Below are 26,223 nucleotides of genomic sequence, written 5' to 3'. Positions count from 1 at the left end.
TAGCAGCAACATATCAACCACACATTCTTATTAACATAACTATAATTGTTCACTTTGGAAACTGCTGAATGGATGTCTCTCTAGGAATGTAATAATGCTGTTACCTTCATAAGTTTGTAAGTGCACTGGCTTAGTACATGTTATATTTTTATGGGAATCTTCACTATAGAGGATATTCTTCTCTTTCCCTTTGGTGTTATAACGCTCAGTTCATATCTGTGACCACATTCCAAGTCAGGGTTTTTGCGAGTGGATGTCTAGGAGTTTACCTGTCTGAAGCTGGTATACTTATCAATTGGTCTGGAAGAGCCCATAACAACTACTCAAACACTTTTGACCACTCTTCATTAGCAGTCCTAGCACTCTGGAAAGCCCCAACCACTCGGATGGTGTGGTGTGCTGATCCTTTTTAGGACTTGGAGGCTCCCTCATTTTCGCTTCATTATAGACCTTGGTTGAATACCTGGAAGATACTCTCTGAGCCTTTGGACTTTCCTATTATCCCTTAATCTATTGGGGACTGGGGTTATAGCTGTCAACATTCTCTTGTGGATTTTGCATTCATTCATAATTGTACTTTTTGTTTATTCACCATTACTTAGTTTGTTCGCACACAAAAAATTAAAGGAACACTTTTGAATCAGAACTCCTGGGATATTGATCTGGTCAGTGAAGTAGCAGAGGGGGAGGGGTGTATATAGAGGGGGTTGTTGATCAGTTTCAGCTGCTTTGCTGTTAATTGAAATTAACAACAGGTGCACTAGATGGGCAACAATGAGACGACCTCCAAAACAGGAATGTTTTTTTCAGGTGGAGGTGTCTGACATTTTTTTTCCCTTACTCATCTTTTTCACTAGTTTTGCATTTGGCTAGGGTCAGTGTCACTACTGGTAGCACGAGGCGATACTTGTACCCTATAAAGGTTGCACAGGCAGTCCAACTCCTCCAGGATGGCACATCAATACTTGTCATTGTCAGAAGGTTTGCCATGTCTCCCAGCACAGTCTCAAGAGCATGTAGGAGATTCCAGGAGACAGGCAGTTACTCTAGGAGAGCTGGACAGAGCCATAGAAGGTACATAACCCAACAGCAGGACCTGTATCTGCTCCTTTGTGCAAGGAGGAACAGGATGAGCACTGCCAGAGCCCTACAAAATGACCTTCAGCAGGCCACTGGTGTGAATGTCTCTGACCAAACAATCAGAAACAGACTTCATGGGGAGTGGCTTTAGGGCCTTACGTCCTCTAGTTTGCTCTGTGATCACTGCCGGACACTGTGGAGCTCGATTGGTATTTCCCATTGAACACCAGAATTGGCAGGTCCGCCATTGGTGCCCCATGCTTTTCACAGGTTCACCCTGAGCATATGTGACAGACGTGAAAGGGTCTGGAGAAGAGAACTTTATGCTGCCTGTAACATCATTTGGCATGACCGGTTTGGTGGTGGGTCAGTGATGATCTGGGGAGGCATAGCTATGGAGGGATGCACAGACCTCTACAGGCTACACAATGGCACCCTGACTGCCATTAGTTATTAGGATGAATCCTTGGACCCATTGTCAGACCCTACGCTGGTGCAGTGGGTCCTGGGTAACTCCTGGTGCACGACAATGCCCCATGTGGTGAGAGCATGCAGCCAGTTCCTGGAGGATGAAGAAATTGATATCATTGATTGGCCCCCACACTCACCTGATCTAAATCCAAAATAACACCTCTGGGACATTATGTTTCGGTCCATTCGGTGCTGCCAGGTTGCGCCTCAGGCTGTTCAGGAGCTCAGTGATGCTCTGGTCCAGATCTGGGAGGAAATACCCTAGGACACCATCCGTCGACTCATTAGGAGCATGCCCTGATGTTGTATACAAACACTTGGGGGCCATACAAACTACTGAGGAAAATTTTGAGTTGTTGCGATGAAATTTCAACAAAATGGACTAGCTTGCTGCATAATTTTTTCACTTTGATTTTCAGGGTGTCTTTGAATTCAGCCCTCTGTATGTGGACAATTTTCATTTCCATCAAATGATGTGCCATCCTTTTATTCCTAACACATTACCCAGTCCACATCAGTATATATATCCAGAATGAGATTTTTGCCCGTTGAGATCTGATGTGTTTTCAAAGTGTTCCTTTAATTTTTTTGAGCAGTGTATTTATGCACCTGTTTATCTAAGTGAACTAACTATATTAATCTTATGTGATATCATTTACTATATACAGTTTATTGTATTTAGTAATAAGGTTTCTCTCACTTAATAGCGCTGCACTGTTTGTTTTTGTTTTTTTTTGTCATTGTAACTCATGCTCCCTGTTGATTAGAACAGTGTTTCTTATTCGGGATGCTGCGGCACCCTGGCGTGTTGATTGGGGTTGTCAGGGATGATGCACTGCATATGGTATTTTTGCACAAGATTCTGCCTTTCTGTGGTGCCAGCGGGCTGGCTACCAGCATATGTACAGCAGCGTCATGGACACGCATGACACTAATCAAGGGCAGGTTGGCATTCACGGCACCCCCAGTAAACAGAAGAGAACTTAAAATGACTTGCAAATAATGGAACAGATATTTCATAACTATTCCAGCACTTTTGTTGCCCAGCTACAAGTCGCCATAGAAATGAATGATAGATTTGAAACATTCAAGCAAAGACCCTAATGTGGAAAAAAGGAAAATTTAAGTTTCTGCATTAGAAAATAACAGCTAGAAACTGATTGGGTTCTTGTGAGCACTCCTCTATTTCTTCAGTTCTGTTGTAAGTAAGGTCAAACATGGTGCATTCAAAACTTAAATTATAATAAAATTATTGCCTCTGCATTTGTAAAATTATAGAGGCCATCCAGAAGTGTTAACTGTGCCTAAGTAGTACCCTAAAAAATGTACCCTTTGCCTCTAATTGCTTTTGAGAAAAGCAGTGTACTTCTTGGCGAGTTTCCCTGTCTAGCTGCTTCTGTGCCTTGAGTCTTAGGCTGCATACACACGATAGGATCGCCAGAGGAGAACGGTCTGAAGGACCCTTTTCATCAGTCCAAACCGATCGTGTGTAGGCCCCATAGGTTCTTTAACCTTCGGTCAAAAAAATGAGAACTTGCTTTAAAATTGAACCGATGGACGCCTAACCGATAGGTTAAAATCGATCGTTAGTATGCAAAAGCATCAGTTAAAAACCTGCGCATGCTCAGAATCAAGTCAACGCATTCTTGGAAGCATTAAACCTCATTTTTTTCAGGGCGTCGTTGTGTTTTACATCACCGCGTTCTGACACGATAATTTTTTTAACCGATGGTGTGTAGGCGCAACGGACCATCAGTCAGGTTCATCGGTTAACCGATGACAACGGTCTTTCGGACCGTTCTCATCGGATGGACTGATCGTGTGTACGCGGCCTTAAAGCTGTAAATCTGCAGTGTGTGATCATCTAGGGGCTGTGACTGACAGTCTTATTAGATTTGCAGTGGGATTTGGTGATATCACTACTGCAATGCTCACTGTTCTTGCTGGAGAAAAACTTGTACCTGCAAACTTGCAGTACAAGGATGTCCCTGCTCCATTCAGTCTGTGGATCTGCACTTCCGTCACTTCTCCTGCTGCTTCTTGATCATAACCCTGCCATTCATGATTACCAGTCATCAGAGGGGCAGCTCTGACATAGGGAAGCAAAGACCTGCTCTTCTATCCAGATAGCTATAGCCACACAAAGACACAGTGTAGAACAAGGCATGATAAGGAATGGAAAAATAAAGAAACAAATCAGCAGCAGGAAGCCTACATGCAATACAGGCTTTTTTCGGGTACAGATTTCACAGTTCAGGTTCTTTTTAAAAAATTGGATTACTTGCAATTTACAACCTGCTATGCTAATATGTTTTACCTGTTTTCATATTTGATAAAGCTGCCACCAAATGAGGGTCCACGTCACATGGAATACCTGCTGATGTTGCCAGTTCAAATATGCTAAGTGTCACCTGAAACATGAAAGGCATCAAGTTACTAGTGCGCATAATTTTTCACATCAGCCAATTTTATCGAATTAAACAATAAACTGTAATAAACATTTCAAAAGTGAAAACAAATAAATAAAACACAAACTGCAGAAGAATAATTGCCCCAGGAGATCATAAACTAATTACCTACTAGTCACAGCTACAGACAGCTGGGGATGGAAAAATCATACTGAGCTATTGTTTTCTCTCAAACATGTAATAGGATGGAATAACATCACAAACAGTGAAACAGGTCAGTCTTAATGTGCTGCATGGGGTTATTTTTTTTCCACCTGCCTAGTGGAAAATGAGTTCATTACTATTATCTGTCAGCACACATTCAATTACCCATTAACATCTAAAGACTGTGCATTTATTTTTCATTCTCTAGCGAGAAGATGAAATCCAGAGTTAAGACTAGACAGGAACACACAGGATATGACAAAGGATGCATTTGGTCTCTGTGATACTATTTTGTGGTTACACATTCATTTATACTACAGAATAGATAATACAAACTGAGGTTATACAATACAGTAATTCAGCATAAGAGTGCTTTCTGGCAAATGCAGATAAAGCATAACAGCTAGTAAACTAAAAAAAAAGCATACCTGAAAACAGTGGTGATTTGCCAGGACAGCCCCAGGGGCACAGGGGCGCCTCCCCCCCTAATCCATGCGCCTGGCCCCTAATCTACATGCAGGGCACTGGATGCATGGATTTCAATGTTTTTTTTTTAGAAGTGCCTGAGGCTCTAATTGGCTTCAACAAAGGGTGGGCTTGGGGGCGCTGCAGGCACTGTGCCCTGAGCCCACCCAGTTGTGTGACATTAGCGAATTAATATTCGCTAATGTCTTCCTGCTTCTCCTTCCAGCCAATAGATAAGCGGGTCCTGAGACCCGATTGGCCAGGGAGTCTAAGGACTCCCAGCCAATCAGGTTTTAGGATCCACTTTCTGTTTGGCCATGAGGAGAAGCACTGGCCCCTCGGCAAGCTGAATTGAGGAGCAGCATTAGCCTCCTAAGACTGATTGTCGCCTTCTCGGCTCCATAGAGATTGCACTGGGCACCATGCTCCGAGCGGGTCCTTCCAGTCCAACAAGAGCTGCCTGGGAGGGAAGAGATGGAATGTCTCTGCAGAGATGCAGAGATTTTCCTGTTTGCAGATAAGAGGAGATGTGGGAGCCGGTGCGGATCGCGGGAAGCAGTGCGAGTACTGAGGCCGGCTTGTGCATCTGGGGGGGGTGGCGTTATGTGCGAGTGAGGGGGGGCAGGTTTGTTTGCTGCCCCCCCCCAAATATTTAGCACCAGCCGTCACTAAACAGCCGTGTTTTTCAACTAAATTTCCCACCTTAGCTGTGTCACAAGCTATGTCCTGGGAACATAGCATGAGGCTCGTTAAGTACTGCCTATCATGACATAGAGGTGTGTTACCCAAGACCTTCCTTCTCCATCCTCAGCATGCATTTGTATATGCTGTACAGCTGAAGAGTGGGGTGGGGCATCTCTACTGAACAGATCCTGGTATCTGGATTGAAGCTTAGGAGTGCCTGCATAAGGCAGCTACATTACATTCTGTGTGGGTTTGAAACCTCACCGTCCAACCTCAGTGTGCACTCCTGCCTGACCCACCAGCACCAGACATGCAGCAAGAAGGTGGTAACTGCACAGATGGTGGAGATGGGGAATTAAGTTGCAGTGCTAGGGGGTGAGAATTGGAGATAGAGGCGTATTGGTAAAAGGGACATTGGAGGCAAAGGTGTGCTGGTGGATAGGGAATTGGAAGCACAGGAGGAGGCATTGATGGCAGAGGTGTTCCGAAGGGTAGAGATAATGAAGTGTGCTAGGAAGACATTAGTGTCAGAGGTGTTCTGGAGATACAGACATGTACTGGAGTACTATAGACCTAGCATAGGTGTTCTGGGGGATACAAAGTTTTGATGGGGGAACATTATTAGCAGGGGGTTCCCGGGGCGGCATTGATGGCAGAGGTGTGCAGGGGGCATTGATGGCAGAGGTGTGCAGGGGGGCATTGTAGGCAATGGTGCGCTAGGGGTATTGAAGGCAAAGATATTCTGGGGATACAGACTGTTTGCGTAGTTACGTCTGCAGCCCTCCATTAAAACTAGGGTTGTCCCGATACCGATACTAGTATCGGTATCGGGACCGATACCAAGCATTTGCCCGGGTACTTGTACTCGGGCAAATGCTCCCGATGCTTCACCCGATACTTGTACAGTCAGTGGTGATCAGTGCATGGGGAAGTTACAAGCACCGATCACCGCTGTATAGATTTAAAAGCAATTTCTCTGCTTCTCTCTTCACCCCCCTCCCCCCGCGGCTTTCAGCCCCCACACACGATCACCGCTGACTGTCCCGTGTCCTCCTCCAGCCCCCCTCCGTTTTGCTGCAGTCTCTCTCCCTCCGTGTCCCCCTCTGTGTTTCCTTCTTCCTCCGTGTCCCCCTCTGTGTTTCCTTCTCCCTCCGTGTCCCCCTCTGTGTTTCCTTCTCCCTCCGTGTCCCCCTCAGTGTTTCCTTCTCCCTCCGTGTCCCCCTCAGTGTTTCCTTCTCCTCCGTGTCCCCCTCGGTGTTTCCTTCTCCCTCCGTGTCCCCCTCAGTGTTTCCTTCTCCCCCTGTCCTCCTCGTGTTTCCTTCTCCTCCGTATCCCCCTCGGTGTTTCCTTCTCCCCGTGTCCCCCTCCGTGTTTCTCTCTCCCTCCGTACTCCTCCTCCACCCCCTGGAACTGCCAGGATGGAGAGCAGAGGTAGGAGCCGTAAACTGTGTTTACAATGTTTCAGTTTATGAATGAAGAGAAGTGGCTGTCTTCTGTCCATTCATTTTCAGCGCAGCTGAGGCTGCTGAGAACCCCCCCCCCCCCCCCCCGCATGCCCTGGATGCCCTCAGCTGCTCAAATAATTATTATCTTCTTCCTTGAGCCAATGATCTTTGTTATGCAGCCTTGTTCAGTGCCATGCAGCCTTTCCAGTGAAAATGTTGAGATGGAAAGGCCTTGAACTGTATATCACTTGTGCTATACCTGTACTGTTAAACATTGCAGAGCAGTGTCATCCTATACTTTTCAGGTACTGGTGACAGGATAAATAGGTACCTCGTGGGTTTACAGGTAAGGCAAACTGCACAAAGGATTTTATCAATATAGTGGTGCTCACTCATTGTCCAATGAGCAGGCTGGGGAGATGACATAGGCTTTGGATATATTGGTGGCTCAAAATGACAGCATACACTACGGTGGAACGGCTGTGTAAATTTGGGCTGAGCAGAATTACATATCGATTTGTCATGTTACACAGATCACATAAATAACTGGGGTTCCAATTACAGAGAACGTGTAAGGAAATTAAAAACAAAACAGATCACCTAAGGATTGAAAGGCTGGACCCTAAATCAGGGCATGCAGTATACTATGGCCCCGTACACACGACGAGTTTCTCGGCAGAATTCAGCCAGAAACTCGATCGGAGCCGTATTCTGCCAAGAAACCCGGTCGTGTGTACACTTTTGGCCGAGGAAGCCGACGAGGAACTCGTCGAGCCAAATAGAGAACATGTTCTCTATTTCCTCGTTAGTCAATGGGGAAACTTGGCTCGCCGAGATCCTCAGGCGGCTTCACAAGGAACTCGACGAGCAAAACAATGAGTTTTGCTCGTCGAGTTCCTCGGACGTGTGTACGGGGCCTAACAGATAATCATGCTTGGCCACACAACTATATCGCCCAACAGTATGCATTGTAAGCAGAAGGGAGGTGTGGCATGGTTCTGCCTTTCAAATGTAACATCTGGAATTTTGAATATTGAGCTTGTTTCATTCAGGGCTGCTCATGAAGAGAAGCAGAGATGATTAAAGACCAAAAGTATTATTAATAAATTATGCCCATTATGGGTATACGCTATTTTTTAGCAGAGACTATAAAAGCAACACAGTTCAGAGGCAAAACAATTACTCTGGTCACCAACTGGTATAAAGGTTCCAATCAGCCAGGGAATATGCAGTATAAACTTTTTTGGAACATAATGTAATGTAATGTAAATCAATGTGTTGTTTTTCTGCCTTAACATATACAAATAACCTGTGTTATGCGGTGTTATTCGTTTACCACAGATTTTGTCACTAGGACTTTACTATCCTGATATACTATGTCAAAAATGACATCACTGATCTCTAGAAAATGTTTCACTGATATGTGGTGTCAGTTATTACTCAACACTCTTCTCATAAAGTTCTTTAAAAAAGCTGCCTGTGCACATCTCCAGCAAGGAAAAAACTCTGCATTCTGCATAAGGCAAGACAAGCTGTTTAGTATTCCTTCAAACTCCAGACCCTGACAAGACATGTCTGCTATCTCTTAGTCACGTCAGGTTTTCTCTCAGTGCACGCATCACCAGGCAGCTCTCAGCATGGTATCACACGATGCAAGCACCGTAGACACAATCCATATGATTCTGCTGCCAAAAGTCCTGGGTCCAGAACATTGCAATGCAATTTTTGGTTTAACTTATCTTACACCATTTGTTCCTTATCTGTAAATTTCACAAGTAAACATTTTTGCTCTAATTCTAAAAGTAATTATATTGCAATACCTTAAGGTTAAAGATTAAGTTTAGTCTTTTCACTCTAGAAAATTAAAATAAACCACATTGGCTCTTCTCGAATACTTATTCATTTTAGAATAACACCAGCCTTTTTTTAACTTTCAAAAAGCAACTCAAGGACAATAAGTAAAATCAAGCACTGAACTTCTAACTACTAACATTATTGTAATCTTAATTATCTTAAATCTAATACAGCAATGTTTAAAGATGAATTCCTGGTATTGATATTTTCACATAGTTACATTGTTCCAGCTTGGACTGATGTAGCTATGCATGTATAATGTCCATAGGTGTGCGCAGCCTATTGCATTAGGGTGTGCACCCCAAAGCTCAAACACACATGCCGTTCTCTGCAGCTTCAGCTGTACTGGACAGTGAATGGATGGGAAGTACTCTGTGCTGAGCAGCTTCCTGTTCATTCATAAACTGAAGCATAGTAAACACGGTTTACTAATGCTTTGGTTATGAATAAACACAATGAGTGTGTTCATTCACTCATTTAGAAAATTAAGGGGTTGGTAAATTACATATCTATCAACCGCTTCCCCTACTCGCCATTCTGAAACATTCCCCGCAGGAGCCCAGGAAAGAGGAGAAGAGGGAAGCCAGCAGCACTGTGCAGGGGAGGGGGGCTCATAACATGGGGGGGGGACCCAGGCAATAGGGGGAATCTGTACCACACGCAGTGATTATGGTGTGCCCTGGCACACCTGGCACACCCCCTGCACACGCCTATGACCATACCTGTGGGATCCCCCTTTAAGCTGAAAATCACTGTAGTAGACACTGATACTCCAGTGATCTCCACTTGCTTCTGATGCCTCGTACACACGACCAGTTTTCCCGACGAGAAAACTGCAATTTCTTAGATTGGTCGGGAAAACCGGTCGTGTGTATGCTCCATAGCAGTTTTTCTGACGAGAAAACTGTCCGCAAAAACATTCAAACCTGCTCTATTTTTTCCCATCATGTTTCCCGTCAGTCTTTTTCTCGTCGCTAAAACCGCTCGTGTGTATGCTTTTCCGAGAGGAAAAAACATGCTTGCTCAGAATCAAGTATGATACAGGAGCGCTCGTTCTGGTAAAACTAGCGTTCGTAATGGAGATAACACATTCGTCACACTGTAATGGACTGAAAAGCACAAGGCTGAAAAGCGCGAATCGTCTCTCACCAAACTTTTACTAATACGAGGATCAGCAAAAGCAGCCCAAAGGGTGGCGCAATTTGAATGAAACTTCCCTTTTATAGTGCCGTCATACGTGTTGGACATCACCGAGCTTTGGTCAAGCGTTTTTTTGACTGAACGTGTGTATGCAAGGCAGGCTTGAGAGGAATCACGTCGGGAAAAACGTTGGGTTTTGGCATGTCAGGGCATAAGTCTTGTGCTTAGCAGCTGCACTTCTGCATTGTGAATACAGGAGGTTGCCCACTTGGCACAAGCTCCATTCAGAGATTGATTTGCATTTTCTCAATAAAGGCAAAACATTCTCTGATTGGAGGAAGTGGAGAGGTGGTGATGTCATGATCTCCAACTCCATGAATATATGGGCATTTGTCAACCTATGTTTATAACTGGGACTTTCGCTGCTTCCGTGAATTTGCTTTTTACACAGTAGATGGACACATCTGCATAACACAAATATTTATGGAAATGGGTGCATGGTCATAAATTGCCTTATGCTTGTTTAATGGGTTTCCACCACTCTTGTGAGAAGGAATTAATATTTTACTGAACAGTCTATCATGGAACAGTAGCCCTTGGAAGTGCTATTTTTGAAGAGAAAAAATGATTATTCACGGAGGAAGCATAATCAAAATTTCACAAAAATTGTTTTTTGATCCGTTAATGTATGTGTACCATTTGTAGCAATAGCTTTAAATGTGGAGGAACACTGCACTGCTAACTACGTTTTTTTGGCCAATAAATACTACAGTTATTTCATCTATAAATACTGTATATATGGGCATTGGTCAGCCTATGCAGGAGCAGGATGTTTTGTTGTACAGTCTATCATGGAGAGGTAGCCCTTGGAATAGTCATCCTTTGAGAAGAAACTAATATTCACTTAGTTAGCATATAATGCTAAATTTCAAGGTCTTTTTTCCACTATTTTGTGGGAGTACGTCTGTGGGACATCTTTTCATCATACAGTTGCAATAAAAAGTATGTGAACCCTTTTGAAATGATATGCATTTCTGCACAAACTGGTCATAAAATGTGATCTGATCTTCATCTAAGTCACAAAAATAGACAATCACAGTCTGCTTAAACTAATAACACACAAAGAATGAAATGTTACCATGTTTTTATTGAACACACTATGTAAACAGCTAATTGGAGTGATGTGTCAGCCAACTGGAGTCCAATCAATGAGATGAGCTTGGAGGTGTTGGTTACAGCTGCCCTGCCCTATAAAAAAAACACACACCAGTTCTGGGTTTGCTTTTCACAAGAAGCATTGCCTGATGTGAATGATGCCTCGCCCACAAGAGCTCTCAGAAGACCTACGATTAAGAATTGTTGAGTTGCATAAAGCTGGAAAGGGTTATAAAAGTATCTCCAAAAGCCTTGCTGTTCATCAGTCCACAGTGAGGCCCCGTACACACGACCAAGTTTCTCGGCAGAATTCAGCCAGAAACTCGGTTCAGAGCTGAATTCTGCCGAGAAAACCGGCCGTGTGTACACTTTCGGCCGAGGAAGCCGACGAGGACCTCGGCGAGGAAATAGAGAACATGTTCTCTATTTCCTCGTTGTTCAATGGCAAAAGTTTCCTCGGCGGCTTCCACACTGAACTCGATGAGGAACTCGATGTGTTTGGCACGTCGAGTTCCTCAGTCGTGTGTACGGGGCCTAAGACAAATTGTCTATAAATGGAGAAAGTTCAGCACTGCTGCTACTCTTCCTAGGAGTGGCCGCAAGAGCACAGTGCAGACTGCTCAATGAGGTGAAGAAGAATCCTAGAGTGTCAGCTAAAGGCTTACAAAAGTCTCTGGCATATGCAAACATCCCTGTTAGCGAATCTACGATACGTAAAACATTAAACAAGAACGAATTTCATGGGAGGATACTACAGAGGAAGCCACTGCTGTCCAAAAAAACATTGCTGCACGTTTACAGTTTGCACAAGAGCACCTGGATGTTCCACAGCAGTACCAAAGTTGAGTTGTTTGGAAGAGAACACACAACACTATGTGTGGAGAAAAAGAGGCACAGCACACCAACATCAAAACCTCATCCCAACTGTGAAGTATGGTGGTGGGGGCATCATGGTTTGGGGCTGCTTTGCTGCGCCAGGGCCTGGACGGATTGCTATCATTGAAGGAAAAATTAATTCCCAAGTTTATCAAGACATTTTGAAGGAGAACTTAAGGCCATCTGTCCACCAGCTGAAGTTCAACAGAAGATGGGTGTTGCAACAAGACAACGATCCAAAGCATAGAAGTAAATCAACAACAGAATGGCTTAAACAGAAGAAAATACACCTTCTGGGGTGGCTCAGTCAGAGTCCTGACCTTAACCCGATTGAGATGCTGTGGCATGCACTCAAGAAAGCGATTCACACCAGACATCCCAAGAATAATGCTGAATAATGCTGAACTGAAACAGTTCTGTAAAGAGGAATGGTCAAGAATTACTCCTGACCATTGTGCACGTCTGATCTGCAGGAGGTTCAACCAGTTATTAAATCCAAGGGTTCACATACTTTTTCCACCGGCACTGTGAATGTTTACATGGTGTGTTCAATAAAAACATGGTAACATTTAATTCTTTGTGTGTTATTAGTTTAAGCAGACTGTGATTGTCTATTGTTGTGACTTAGATGAAGATCAGATCACATTTTATGACCAATTTGTGCAGAAATACATATCATTCCAAAAGGGTTCACATACTTTTTATTGCAACTGTACATCCACTCCCAAAATAACTTAATTCATTAACAGGCACGCATTTTCCAGCAGCATAAAAAAATGATTTTATTATCCTTGGAATGGGCGTCTAATAATGAGCCTTAAACAAAACTTCAAGGATAACTTGCCTAAATCTACATTCTCTTAGTGTCTTCCATTTACATTATAGCCTTCCATCATTAATTTACTCACTGGAATAATTTTGCATCATATTATTTTAGCACATTCTCAATGTCAGATTGTAGCTTTGTGGTCATATTTTATAGTGCTTTGAAAGACAGGTCGTGTGTTAGATAATGCATGCACTTGAGCCACAAAGTACAGCCAAGTGTCACTTTTGCGAGTTTCAATGCAGAATTATGGGTATTTGCCTCTTTAATTGGATTTTCCTTTTATTAACAAAGCTCATCCACTTCCTACAATTCCAAACAGAATTCAGGACTACAAAAAACACATGCAGGTATATCTACACATAAATGAGAGATGTTATGAATTAATTCTAGTTTATTATCTGTTAAAAAAAAACAGCATTAATAACTTCAATAATATGTATGTGCTATTTAGCTAATCTTTCTACCATCCTTATGTAGCCCTCTTTTGGTGGGTTATGAGAAAAAACCCTCCCCAAACAGGATATTGCTCTAAACCTGTAGGTAAGTAGGAGAGACAAAACCTTCACTAATTGGAAGAGTAAGGTTTAATAATAGGGTTGGCAGTGCCTTCAACCAGGACAGGCTCTCTGAACAGAGGGAAATTATTCAGTAATCGAATCAAAGTCATTGAGAGCAGAAGAACTACTGCAACCAGCATTTAACATTAACCATAAGTACATAGATGCACACCAATAGTGAAATAATACAAGCATTATATAAAAAGAAATTAATGATAGTACATACAGTACAGTATAGTTGAATTGTGCACATATACCCAAGTACACAGTATATAGTTATTAATAAAGATATCTCCAGAGGAAGGTTGCAGCAACGTCCAGTTGCAGGGGCCCCTCAGGATGATCTTGATGCAGCATCCATCTTGATGACAAAAATCTGAAGACAAGAGCAACGATGATGGGGAGACTCTCCAACCGTTGTCCAACCAGCCTGGAATGCAGATTTTGACCAGCAGTAACCAAGGTGTGATGCTGGTACTCAGTCAGTCCATCTACTCTGTATCTTAGTCCTTACTAACTTCTAATCTGTCATGCAACCCAACCTCCAACTACCTAATTGGCTGGTGGTGCTTAACTTGGCTCTAGCCTATACTGGTTATTGAGCCTTAATCTAAAACTAGCTCCCAGACCATAATAAACAGGGTTAACTAAAATAGCAGAAGCAGCATATAAACCCTATTGCAATAAACAGGTTCCCCTGCTAACAGACAGCAAGGTGACCCCTGCACACACACTGTGTCACAGGCTCAGTTATCTGGTATAGTGCATGATAGTGACAATAGAACAGATATACTTCTGTCACCAGTCTTTATATATATATACAGTACAGACCAAAAGTTTGGACACACCTTCTCATTTAAAGAGTTTTCTTTATTTTCATGACTATGAAAATTGTAGATTCACACTGAAGGCATCAAAACTATGAATTAACACATGTGGAATTATACATAACAAAAAAGTGTGAAACAACTGAAAATATATTTCATATTCTAGGTTCTTCAAAGTAGCCACCTTTTGCAGCAGACACATCTCTAGAACTGTTAAGAGGAGACTGTGTGAATCAGGCCTTCATGGTAGAATATCTGCTAGGAAACCATTGCTAAACAAAGGCAACACGCAGAAGAGACTTGTTTGGGCTAAAGAACACAAGGAATGGAAATTAGACCAGTGGAAATCTGTGCTTTGGTCTGATGAGTCCAAACTTGAGATCTTTGGTTCCAACCCCTGTGTCTTTGTGCGATGCAGAAAAGGGAACGGATGGACTCTACATGCCTGGTTCCCACCGTGAAGCATGGAGGAGGAGGTGTGATGGTGTGGGGGTGCTTTGCTGGTGACACTGTTGGGGATTTATTCAAAATTGAAGGCATACTGAACCAGCATGGCTACCACAGCATCTTGCAGCGGCATGCTATTCCATCCGGTTTGCGTTTAGTTGGACCATCATTTATTTTTCAACAGGACAATGACCCCAAACACACCTCCAGGCTGTGTAAGGGCTATTTGACCAAGAAGGAGAGTGATGGGTGCTGCGCCAGGTGACTACCTCTTGAAGCTAATCAAGAGAATGCCAAGAGTGTGCAAAGCAGTAATCAAAGCAAAAGGTGGCTACTTTGAAGAACCTAGAATATGAAATATATTTTCAGTTGTTTCACACTTTTTTGTTATGTATAATTCCACATGTGTTAATTCATAGTTTTGATGCCTTCAGTGTGAATCTACAATTTTCATAGTCATGAAAATAAAGAAAACTCTTTGAATAAAAAAGGTGTGTCCAAACTTTTGGTCTGTACTGTATATATATATATATATATATATACACACACACATATATACACTCAGGCCTTGTACACACGACGGAACATGTCTGCTGAAACTGGTCCGCGGACCTGTTTCCGCGGACATGTCCGACCGTGTGTAGGGCCTAGCGGACAGTTTTCCGGCCTAGCGGACAGGTTTCCAGCGGACAAAAGTTTCTTAGCATGCTAAGGAACTTGTCCGCTGGAAAGATGTCCGTCGGACATGTCCGATGGTTAGCACGACTCATCGGACATGTCCGCTGGTTATGACATATAACCAGCGGCCCGAAATCCCGCACATGCGTCGAATTGATTTGACGCATGCGTGGAAGCATTGAACTCGCATGTTAGATAACGTCGGTGTCTTCTACGTCACCGTAATTTTTGCAGAGCTATAGTGGCAATGGATGTAGAAGTGGCAGATGGCAGAAAAGTGCCTGGGCACAGTGGCAGGCAGCGGCAACGTGTATGTGTGCAGTAGTAGTGCACTGAGAACTGTGAGAGTGCTATAGTAATTTATTTGCAAAGAAGTCAATGGGTCCAGGAGCTGTGAACAGAAAATTCCTTTCTGCTGCGGGTTGCAAAATGCATGGACGCAGTAACAGTTGGTGGAGAAAGCACAGGCAAAGTAGCAGTGGCAGAAAATAAAAAATGCATGAGAAGACTGGCAGTAGGCAGGGAAATACTTGGGGAAAGTGGCAGGTAAAGAATTGTGCAGGTACAGTGGTGGTTGGTGTGGTGTTGATAGAGAAGTGCTTGGGCACAGTGAAATTGACAGAGAAAAGTGTTTGCTGAAAACAATATAATAAAAATATAAAAAGTTTGTTACTAGACTATAAAAGAGAATAAAAAAAGGTTGCGCTCTAACTAAATAAATGAGTGGAAAAAAGTCCTGACAAAACAATTACTGTGAGTAATTCTGTGAATAAATCAGGGCTCAATATTTCAAGTATTGAGCCACTAGCCATGCCTCAAGGGTTACTCGCCACTAGTTGCCCTACCCCGCTCCGCCCCTATTTCTGCCGCTAATCACACCTTTATAAATTATCTTGTGAAATGTTTTATGCAGAATTAAGTTACAAAAATAAATATTAACAACAACTTTATCAGTTCCCCTCAGCACAGTCTCACCTGTGCCCATCAATGCAGCCTCACCGTGCCCACCATTGCAGCCTTACCGTGCCCACCATCAAAGCCTTACTGTGCCCACCATCAAAGCCTCACCGTGTTCAACATTGCAGTCTCACCGTGCTCAACATTGTGAACTTACCGTTCCCCCCTTGCAGCCTCACCGTTTCCACCATTGCAGCCTCACCGTGCCCACAATTGCAGCCTCACCGTGCCCACCATTGCAGCCTCACAGTGCCCCTATTGCAGATTCACCGTGCCCCCATTGCAGATTCAGTTTTCCTCCATTGCAGATTCACTGTGCCCCCATTGCAGATTCTCTGTGCCCCCATTGCAGATTCTCTGGGTGATCTCTGTACATTGCAGGGATTTTACCAAACGTTGTTGCAGATTCCTAACTTTTGTTATTCTGAAGAAATAGCTGCTTGTTTGTCTGTGTCCATGTGGAAAGTGAGTCTAATGAGAGTGATTTTATCATTATCAATCAGCTGCAGCACTTGCAGGGTTCTAATAAGGAAAGTGGCTGGGTCTGCATCCCTTTAGACATGATTTGCTTTTGGGAGTATCTCACCAAAAAATGTATTTTTGTTGCAGGGGATGCCCAAAGTCTAAATTATATCTTAGTGCAAAAATCTGCAAACCAATCACACAAACAGGAAATGATATACCTGGGGATTGCCAGCATGCCATATTGCTACAGATTGAAAAGAAAAGGTAATTGTGAATAACATTTAATTACAACATGACTTGAGTAGCAATTGCATATTGCTGTAATTTTTTTTTTGTTTGCTATTTTATTTCCTACAAAAGTGGAGTTACCCTTTAAGAGACTTAAAAAAGGATTCATTAAAACTAAGGCTGATATAGAAAACCACTTGAATTCCATATATTCAAAACTCACTAAAGAAATGTGGACTGTTTAGAAAAAGTAACTTTCAATTCTAACAGTATAATAACAGTGCTGTACGCTGAAGCACAAATTATTACTCCCACTCAGACCCTAAAATTAGGTCACGTCACACTGACTGACTGCTAGTCAAAGTGATATGTGGTTTTCCAGGCTGTCCAAGCTGTCACAGTATAGGATCAGAGGTTCCTACACCATGCATTAAAATGTAGCCATTACTAATGTCCAAAGAATAACGGTCTGTTTCCACGGTTTCAGTTCCTGTTTTGTTTTTTTCCTTAATTTGTTTTTTTTATCCATAAAGATTTTATTGAGAATTTTTTTTTAACAGATATCACAGAAATATCGACAGGAATAATTGAAAAACACTAAGACCAAGAAGCTTCAACTCTACACAAGATACAGTTACATGTTATGCACTCTTGGTAAGGCCCAAACAGCATTCTCAGTATACAATATAAACAGCATCATCTCACGTAGTAAGAGAGATATATATCAAGCTATCGGTGAAGGATCATGCCAGTGTGGGTGTACTCAGATGCTTCCGGATCCTTCAACCAAAAAATGGCAAATCAGGGCCTCTGCCACAGTAGGTCTGAGCCTATGTTTCAACTTTTGTATCTATCTCCAAAGATCTGCGTACTCTAGAGAGGATGGGCAAAGGGGTCAACCAAAGGCAGACCTGTCTTCCCGTAGCCTCTACTCATCAGAGTCACATATAAAAGGGAGAGAAAAGGGACAGAGAAGGAGGACTAGAGGGGGAGAGAGAGGAGTAAGGAAAGAGGAAAAAAGGGGGGGGGGACAAGGAAAAAAGCATCTTGATGCGAATGTCTGAGAGCTACCCTCTCTGTCTATTTCGTTTTGGAAGAAGAACAAACTAACGACACTGTATACCAGTCACTATTCAGACAGAACTTTGTCGCAAACTCCCAATCAGCCAGCATTCTGTAAGAGATTTTGGTATTCCGCAAAGTTCCGAAATTTTAACCAGTCATCCCAGATATAGGAGAAGCTGGAAATTCTATCTTGCGCAGTATATATTAGCTCCTCTATCGCTGCAATGTGGTTGATGCGTGTCACCCATTCTTTCATAGATGGTGGCACCGCGGCCCTCCAGTGAACGGGTACACATAGTCTGGTTGTGTTGATCATATGGATCGCCACTGAGTTGTGATACTTTTTATTGGATATTTTGGAGAGATGAAGAAGATACTGTGCTGGTGAAAACTCCAGAGGAGTCATGTACTCCATGCCAGTATGGTTGAATTAGCGAGCATACCCACCAAACGTGGAGGAAAGTACCCAAGGCCTGTCCACATCTCCAGCACCGATCCGATACAGTTGGAAAGAATCTGTGGATGAGATCCAATGTCCTGTACCACCGTGTTTTAATCTAGTACCCATTCTCCTGGGGATTTTCCTTTTCACGTTCCTTTATGTATATACCAGTGAACCTGCTCCCAGCTCTTCGTCTCAATCGGTCTATCTAACTGGGCCTCCCAAAAGGCCTGTTCCGCATGCATAGAGGCAAAAGGTTTTGTGAACATAGATGCATACAGCACCGAAATCACATGCCTCTGAGGGGCTGGGCCAGAGCACAATGACTCAAACACCATAGATGATTTCGTAAAGCATCTTCTAGCCCTCAGGTTATCAAGAAAGTGCTTTATCTGGAGGTAAGCAAATAAAGGGAAGGTTTTGGTCAGGGACAGTCCTTAATTTTTTTAAAGCATATCTAAACCCCAAAAGGGTTTACACACCATCGCATTGAAATCCGCGCCGAAATCCTCTGGCGATGACGTGTTGCGCCGTCGCCGCGATTATGACGCAGCGACGTGCGCGACGCTGTCATATAAGGAATTCCACGCATGCGTCAAATCATTACGACGCATGCGGGGGATCCCTTCGGACGGATGGATCCGGTGAGTCTGTACAGACCAGCGGATCCATCCGTTGGGATGGACTCCAGCAGATGGATATGTTCTGCATGTCAGCAAATATTCGATCTGCTGGAATCCATCCCAGGGGAGATATATCCACGGAAAAAGATCCGCTGGCGTGTACACACCATAGGATCTATCCGCTGAAACCCATTTGCTGGGATTTATCTGCGGATGGATTCTATGGTGTGTACGGGGCCTAAGGACTGTTAAACTGGTGAAGCAATATATTTCATTTTTTTTTTGAGAGAGAGAATTTTGCAGTTTATTTCTGATGATCAGACGACAACGAAGAATAAAAAACATACAAAACATCAGCATCCAGGTCACCAGTATGACTCCAAGTAAAAAACAGGATACTTTAAACGGTAATCTATCAATATATGTGCAACAAAAAAAAGAAATATTGCATTTTTAGGTTGCCGACTCCTATATCTCATGATTGACATAAGTTGCATAAGAAAAATCTCATACTGATTGAGAATCATATGTATAACCCTCATATAAAATACTCAAATGACCAATCCCTACTCATTTGTTCAAAGCTCTACGCACTTTATATTTGTAAGTTTCAGTTGTGTCCGGACCTGACCATTTAATCCGATACCGTAGACAGACTATATATCCACCCACCCCACACCTTATCAAACTTGTTGGGTACTCCTCTGCTAGTATATGTGGCCTTGTAAAAGTGAAAAGATTTCCAAAGAGGGACAGCAGGGGCCATGTTTTTTTTCCATGAGAGGAAAATACGTTTTTTTCCATAGTAAAACAGTTAAGTGAGATAGGTGCGGATCACCTATTTAGGGGCCAAGGAGTCCACCAAACCCAAAAGACATACTTCCACAGATGGTCTGATACCAATTGTGGTAATTTCTTGACTGCATTGTGTAACTTCTAACCAGAACTGTTGTATGGCTGTTCCCCAAAAAATGTGGGAGTGGGAAAGATCCTAGCCAACCTGGCTGGAGTGATGTGTGTTCTGTGTAGAAATGTATATTGTATGACGTGGTCTCTAGATGACACCCGTCTGGAAAAAGTACCCTCCCAGAGATCATCCCGATCATCCCCATCTAGCTGAAGAAAAACCACCAACCAGGCATTTATACAAGGAGCAAGGACTTTACTCGTATCAATACACAATTCATTGTATATATTAGATAGAGCCTTAGTCAGGGTATCATCATGGAGCAAGGCCTTCAAGTCTCCCACATGAACAGTGATTACAGCAGAATCAAATTTGGCGTTTTAGGCATGACAAAGTTGCAAATAGCGAAAATATATTTTTACTTGTATTTATATATGTAAAGCGCTGCATAATAAATTCTAAATACATGGTTATTTTTGAGTTTCATTTAGGAGAAACAGTAGAAATAGGCTCTAAAAGGATAAACACGGGTCGTAACTACTCATGTGACAGCTCCGTAGTAATACATGTATTATAAATAAGGTACCGCATCTTACTGTATGAACAATCATAAAAGTAAGTAGCATTACAAGCCAGTAGTGTATTTAGGTTTTGTGCTGCCCTGGGCCTGACTAAACTCGTTCATCGCCTAATTTAAATATGACCCACCCCTTCCTGTCAAGGACACGCCCCTTGCTGTTTAAGACCCCCCTGAAATGTTCGAGTGGGAACACTAATTTTGAGGGCCTGGGGGGGGGGGGGCAATGGGTTCCCTTAATTCGCATAGATTTCCTTTCACTTCCTGTTTGGCTATGGGGCAGGAAGTGAAGGGAAATCTCTGCAATGTGACAGGGATGGTAAAAAATAAACCGACAAAATGAAAAAAAGGTGTTGCCTATAGTTCTACTTCAAGCACAAATTTCTGATAATTTTATGGAGAGGGCTAAGAAGATATAACCATGCCAATGGTGCAGCAGAAAACATTTAGAACAGTGAGGAAGGTTTGTGGTCCAGGATGATAGGACAGTCAAAATTAGAAGCGGCGAACACAGTTGCAGAATGCCAACCGCCCGCATACTTGAAGCAGTTTTATGGGGGAGCTAGACTAATTTGCCTAACAGTGTAGCGCAACCAGGCGGGGACACTTTCTGTGCTGCCACCCTGCAAAGTGCTGCCCTTGGCCTGGGCCTTGCTGGCCTAGGCCAGGATACAGAGTTGTTACAATCATCCATTTAGTACATCAATTGTGTACACTTCCATTAATGTTGTATATCATTTTTCATCGGGTGCACATAAAATGTCTTGCTACACAAATAAACCAGATTTTCTATACGCACATTTCTAACTGAATTTAGTGCAGCAGAATGCAAACTACTCCCAGGAAAATCTAGGTGGCCGCATTTACAGTACACAATGTAAAAGACTGAGGAGAAAACAGGTAGTACTGATCCACAAAACAGTTGCTAAGTTATTGTGACATTTTTGCTGGTGACACCCAACTGCACCTCCCTCTTTGAGTCTCCATTACTAGTTGATATATTTTTCTTCTGAAGTATCATGACGTTGAAAGCACGCTGATGAGCTCCATTACAGTTGTTATTTTTGCATATAATTACTTAAGTGAATATAAAGGACATATAATGACTGTTCTTGTTTAACATTACATTAGTGGCTTTAATTGAGCTTGATGAATCTGCATAAAGCAGCGGTAGCTACAATTAAGCCCATTACTGTACTTAAAGAGATCTCTATGTGTACGGCGCTCTCTAGTGGAAAATGTGCTGCTTGCATTATTGCAACTTAAAATCATGTATTTTAGAACTGTATAATGAATTATGAATGAACGAGTTCCCAAATTGTGTATGTTTAATAACTTACATTAGCCAATAAAGAGCATTGCTTGAAATCCAAACCTTTTGCATTAAAGTATAAGTGAAGACAAACCCATTTTTTGTTTTGTTTTGGATAAAGTGGCAAGGGATTAGAATGTAAATTGTGGTAGTTGCGCGCTATTATGGTAATGGTGTATAGAAAAATGAATAAAATAATAATATAATAAGTATAAACTTGCTGATGACACTAATTGAACTTAAGTGATGATTAACCTTCTGATATAATAATAAAATATCTGTGCAAAATACTGCAGCTGCCACTAATGTGCTCATACAAAAAAACGCAATAACTGATATGTGTAGCAGCGATACATAACTAAACAATGGTGAGATATAAAAATATCAGATAACAGTATTGGATGATAAAGAAGCAACCTATGTGGTGGTGGGATCACTTTTCCTTGAAGTTTGTTTGAAGATTCATCACCCAAGCTATTTTTTTATGCACCACGTGGACTATATTTGTTTTATATTCATATTTTGGACTTGTTTATGATATTCTTTATCATTCAATACTGTTATTTTATATTATTATATCCCATCATTGTTTAGTTATACAGCGCTGCTACACATATATCAGTTATTAAGGGATTAGAATGCCTGTCAGGTTTTTATTGCTGTCTGTGTCTTCATTAGGAAGATTCACCCTCTCTGTCTGTCCTGTTTCTTTCACTTTCACTGACAGTGATAAGTGAAAGAAAGTCCCAAATCTTGGATGACACCAGAACAGGAATAAAAGAGAAACTTTTCAATAGGGACACTAGAGTGACAACCAGGGATTTCTTCTCACTTTCTGTTGTGGCTATGGGACAAGAAGTCAAGGGAAATTTCCCCAAAGGGACAAAGATGACAAACACAAAACTGATGGGGATTATTAGGCCCCTTTCACATGGGCTCGCCTGTTAGTTTTCACATGGCGCCTTTCACATGGGCTCACCTGGTCCGCCTGTTAGTTTTTCAGGTGGACCAGATTGGATGCTCCATTCACCTCTATGGAGCAGCGAATGTCAGTAGTAACATGTCCGCTGACATCCACCGATATCCGATCCTCACCGCCAAAACCAGATGGATAGTGGTCCTATTTTCGATCCGCCTGGTGGATCAAATCAGATGGGATTGGATGAAAATGGACAAGCTGTCCATTTTCACCCGATCTCCCTATCAGTAAGCAGAGATGAACCTGACATCCCGCCTGCTCAGTGAGGACCAGCGGAGCACAGTGGCGGCTGGTGCTCAAATTTTTTTGGGGGGGCAAACAAACTGAAGAATTCTGAAAAAAAAACATAAATTGCAGCCTCACGGTGCCCATTAAACGCAGCCACTGTGTCCATCAAACGTAGCCACTGTACCATCAAACGCAGCCACTGTGCCAAGCGAATGCTGCCACTGTGTCCATCGAATGCCGTCACTGTGATCCCATCCTGCCCGCTTGCCGTCTGCCCGCCACTTACCCTGTCTCGATGGGGCAGTGGGTGACGGTGAGTGGTGTCCTCTATGGCATGGGTTTTCTTCCCTTTTCTCCTCCAGTCCTCTCCTATAGGTGATTGGATGCCTGGTAGGCGTCCAATCACAGCACCTGTCGTTTCAGCCAATCAGGTGATGGATAAGAGACCCAAGCTCCTGAGTGAGTGAGTGAAAAACTTATATAGCGCAACACATGCGAACTGAATCGCCACCTGATTGGTGGAGAGGCGGTTCAGTGTTAGAACGTCACTCAAGTCTACAATACATAGAAATGTATGCATTGCATGAATCTCTATGTATTGTCGCCGGTGCCGTTGCCCCCTGGAGAGCGCCGGCCATCTGAATAACATTAGTTTGTTGGTTTTTGGAAGTGCCGATCAGAGCCAGCGGCTCTGATAGGCTTTCCGATTAGAGCCTGTTGGCTCTAATCGGCTTCCAAATCGTTAACCAGGGGACGCAGGGGGTGTGTGTTCCCTGGTTAACACTGACACTCGTCTCACCGAATTAGGTTCACCGGGTCTGGTTACCGGTAACCTGATTGGCTGAAGCAACATCGAGGGCGGCACTCGGGAGAAGACATCGAGGGAGTACGGAGGGAGGATGGCTGACCGAGAAAAGTAGGTGTCGGGGGACGGGGGGGAGGGGAAGCAAACTGGCGGTTTTTGAGGGGGCAAACTGGCGGCAATTGTTGGCACAGTGGAGACAATTGATGGGCACAGTGGTGACAATTGATGGGCACAGTGGCGATAATTGATGGGCACAGTGGCGACAATTGATGGGCACAGTGGTGACAATTGATGGCACAGTGGCTGCGTTTGATGGCATGGCACAGTGGCTGCGTTTAATGGCATGGCACAGTGGCTGCGTTTTATGGCACAGTCGCGACAAATGATAGCACCGTGGCGACAATTGATGGCATGGCACAGTGGCAACAATTGATGGCACAGTGGCGACAATTGATGGGTGCAGTGGTGACAATTGATGGCACAGTGGCTGCGTTTGATGGCATGGCACAGTGGCTGCGTTTGATCGCACAGTGGCGACAATTGATAGCATCGTGGCGACAATTGATGGCATGGCACAGTGGCGACAATTGATGGCACAGTGGCGACAATTGATGGGCGCAGTGGTGACAATTGATGGCATAGTGGCTGCGTTTGATGGCATGGCACAGTGGCTGCGTTTGATGGCACATTGGCGACAAATGATGGCATGGCACAGTGGCGACAATTGATGGCATGGCACAGTGGCGACAATTGATGGGCACAGTGACGACAATTGATGGCACAGTGGCTGCGCTTGATGGGCACAGTGAGGCTGCAATTGATGTTTTTTTTTCGTTTGTTTGCACACCCCCCCACACACACACAAAAAAAGCTGCCACTGTGAACAACACAATTGCTACTTTATATTCCTCTATGTTTTTCGACACATTTTGTAAGCATGAGCCAACAGGACATGTCAGCATTACGAAAAAATCATAAGTACATTGTTGGAAAACAACCTCTTTCTTCATACAAAATAAAAACTGGAAGAAAAATATGTTACTAATTTTGAGCTTGTTGCTGGAAATAAAGGGGCAGATCCACGAAGAAGTTACGACGGCGTATCTATTGATACGCCGTGTAACTTCTATTTTGCTCGGTGTATATTTGTTTTGTATACACAAAACAAGATATGCCTGAAGCTGGGCTAGATCCGACTGGCGTACGTCTTAGTACGCCGTCGGATCTAAGGTGCATATTTACGCTGGCCGCTAGGTGGCGCTTCCGTCGAATTCAGCGTCGAGTATGCAAATTAGCTAGATACGCGAATCCACAAACGTACGTCCGGCCGGCGCTTTTTTTTTGCGTTGTTTCCGTAAGGCTTTTTTCGGCGTATAGTTACCCCTGCTATATGAGACGTACTGAATGTTAAGTATGGCCGTCGTTCCCGCGTCGAATTTTGAATTTTTTACGTCGTTTGCGTAAGTCGTTCGCGAATAGGGCTTTGCGTAGAATGACATTCACGTCGTAAGCATTGGCTTGTTGCGGGTTAATTTCGAGCATGCGCACCGGGATACCCCCACGGACGGCGCATGCGCCGTTAAAAAAAAACTTAATTTACGTTGGGTCAAGACGAATTAACATAAAACACGCCCCCATCACATCCATTTGAATTGCGCGCCCTTACGCCGCCAAAGTTACACTGCGCCGCCATAACTTATGGCGCAAATTCTTTTCAGGATACGCTACGCCGGACGCAACAATGCGCCGCGCTACGTGGATCTGCCCCAAAAACTGACTTTGCCCTGAAAATACCTAGACATGAACACAGTTTAACTATTTCATATAATACAACTCCATTTACCAGCAGGAACTACACCACCAGCCCATAATTACTGTGATTAGTTACACCAGCCTTGAACTTTCATCTCTACTATTTAAGCAGGTAAAAAGATAAAAAATAAAAAAATCAAATATGTAAAAGGTGTTTGCCATACTGAATGGATATATTTGTTAGTGGTGTTTTAATAAATGATGCACAAGTCAATGAATGCACAATTTGGTTTTATTTCATATGTGACCTACTGTACATACACCATTTTGGAGGTGAAGGGAAGAAGAGAACCCATCGGCTGGCATAAGAAAAGCTGATATCTCTGGGAGGCAGTGTGAGATCTGGTTTTGGTGAAAAGCAACAGTAGGAGGAGAGTGGAGGTATGTAAGGCCATGAAGTGAGTCAATGATCCTTCCATGAGTGCTGTATGAACAACCAATGTGTGTTTGTGTGTAGTCACTTAACCACTAGATGCCCAAGCCAATTCTGACACTCACATACATGTAAATATCACATTTTTTGTTAGAAAACTACTTAGAGCCATTGTATATTTTTTAAGCAGAGGCAGTAGAGAATAAAGTGGTAGGTGTTACATTTTTTTTTATATCGCATGATATTCGCACAGTAGTTTTTCAAACACCAATTGTTTTGAAAAAATTCACTAAAATATAAAAAAAGATGTTATGCTGAGTAAATAGATAC

General features: G+C 43.1%; 1 protein-coding gene across 1 annotated transcript in view; it reads right to left on the bottom strand.

The window, feature by feature from the left end:
• The window catches only part of NCKAP1L (NCK associated protein 1 like), a 273,575-nt gene that overhangs the window by 67,757 nt on the left and 179,595 nt on the right, over positions 1–26,223 (bottom strand). Inside the window, exon 27 of the mRNA XM_040340760.1 lies at positions 3,869–3,962. Within this exon, the coding sequence (XP_040196694.1) occupies positions 3,869–3,962 (94 nt within the window). The remainder of the gene's footprint in view (positions 1–3,868; positions 3,963–26,223) is intronic.

The sequence above is a fragment of the Rana temporaria genome, chromosome 2, assembly GCF_905171775.1.
Source record: "Rana temporaria chromosome 2, aRanTem1.1, whole genome shotgun sequence".
In the NCBI taxonomy this organism is placed as follows: Eukaryota; Metazoa; Chordata; class Amphibia; order Anura; family Ranidae; genus Rana; species Rana temporaria.
This window is presented reverse-complemented; position numbering and strand designations above follow the sequence as displayed.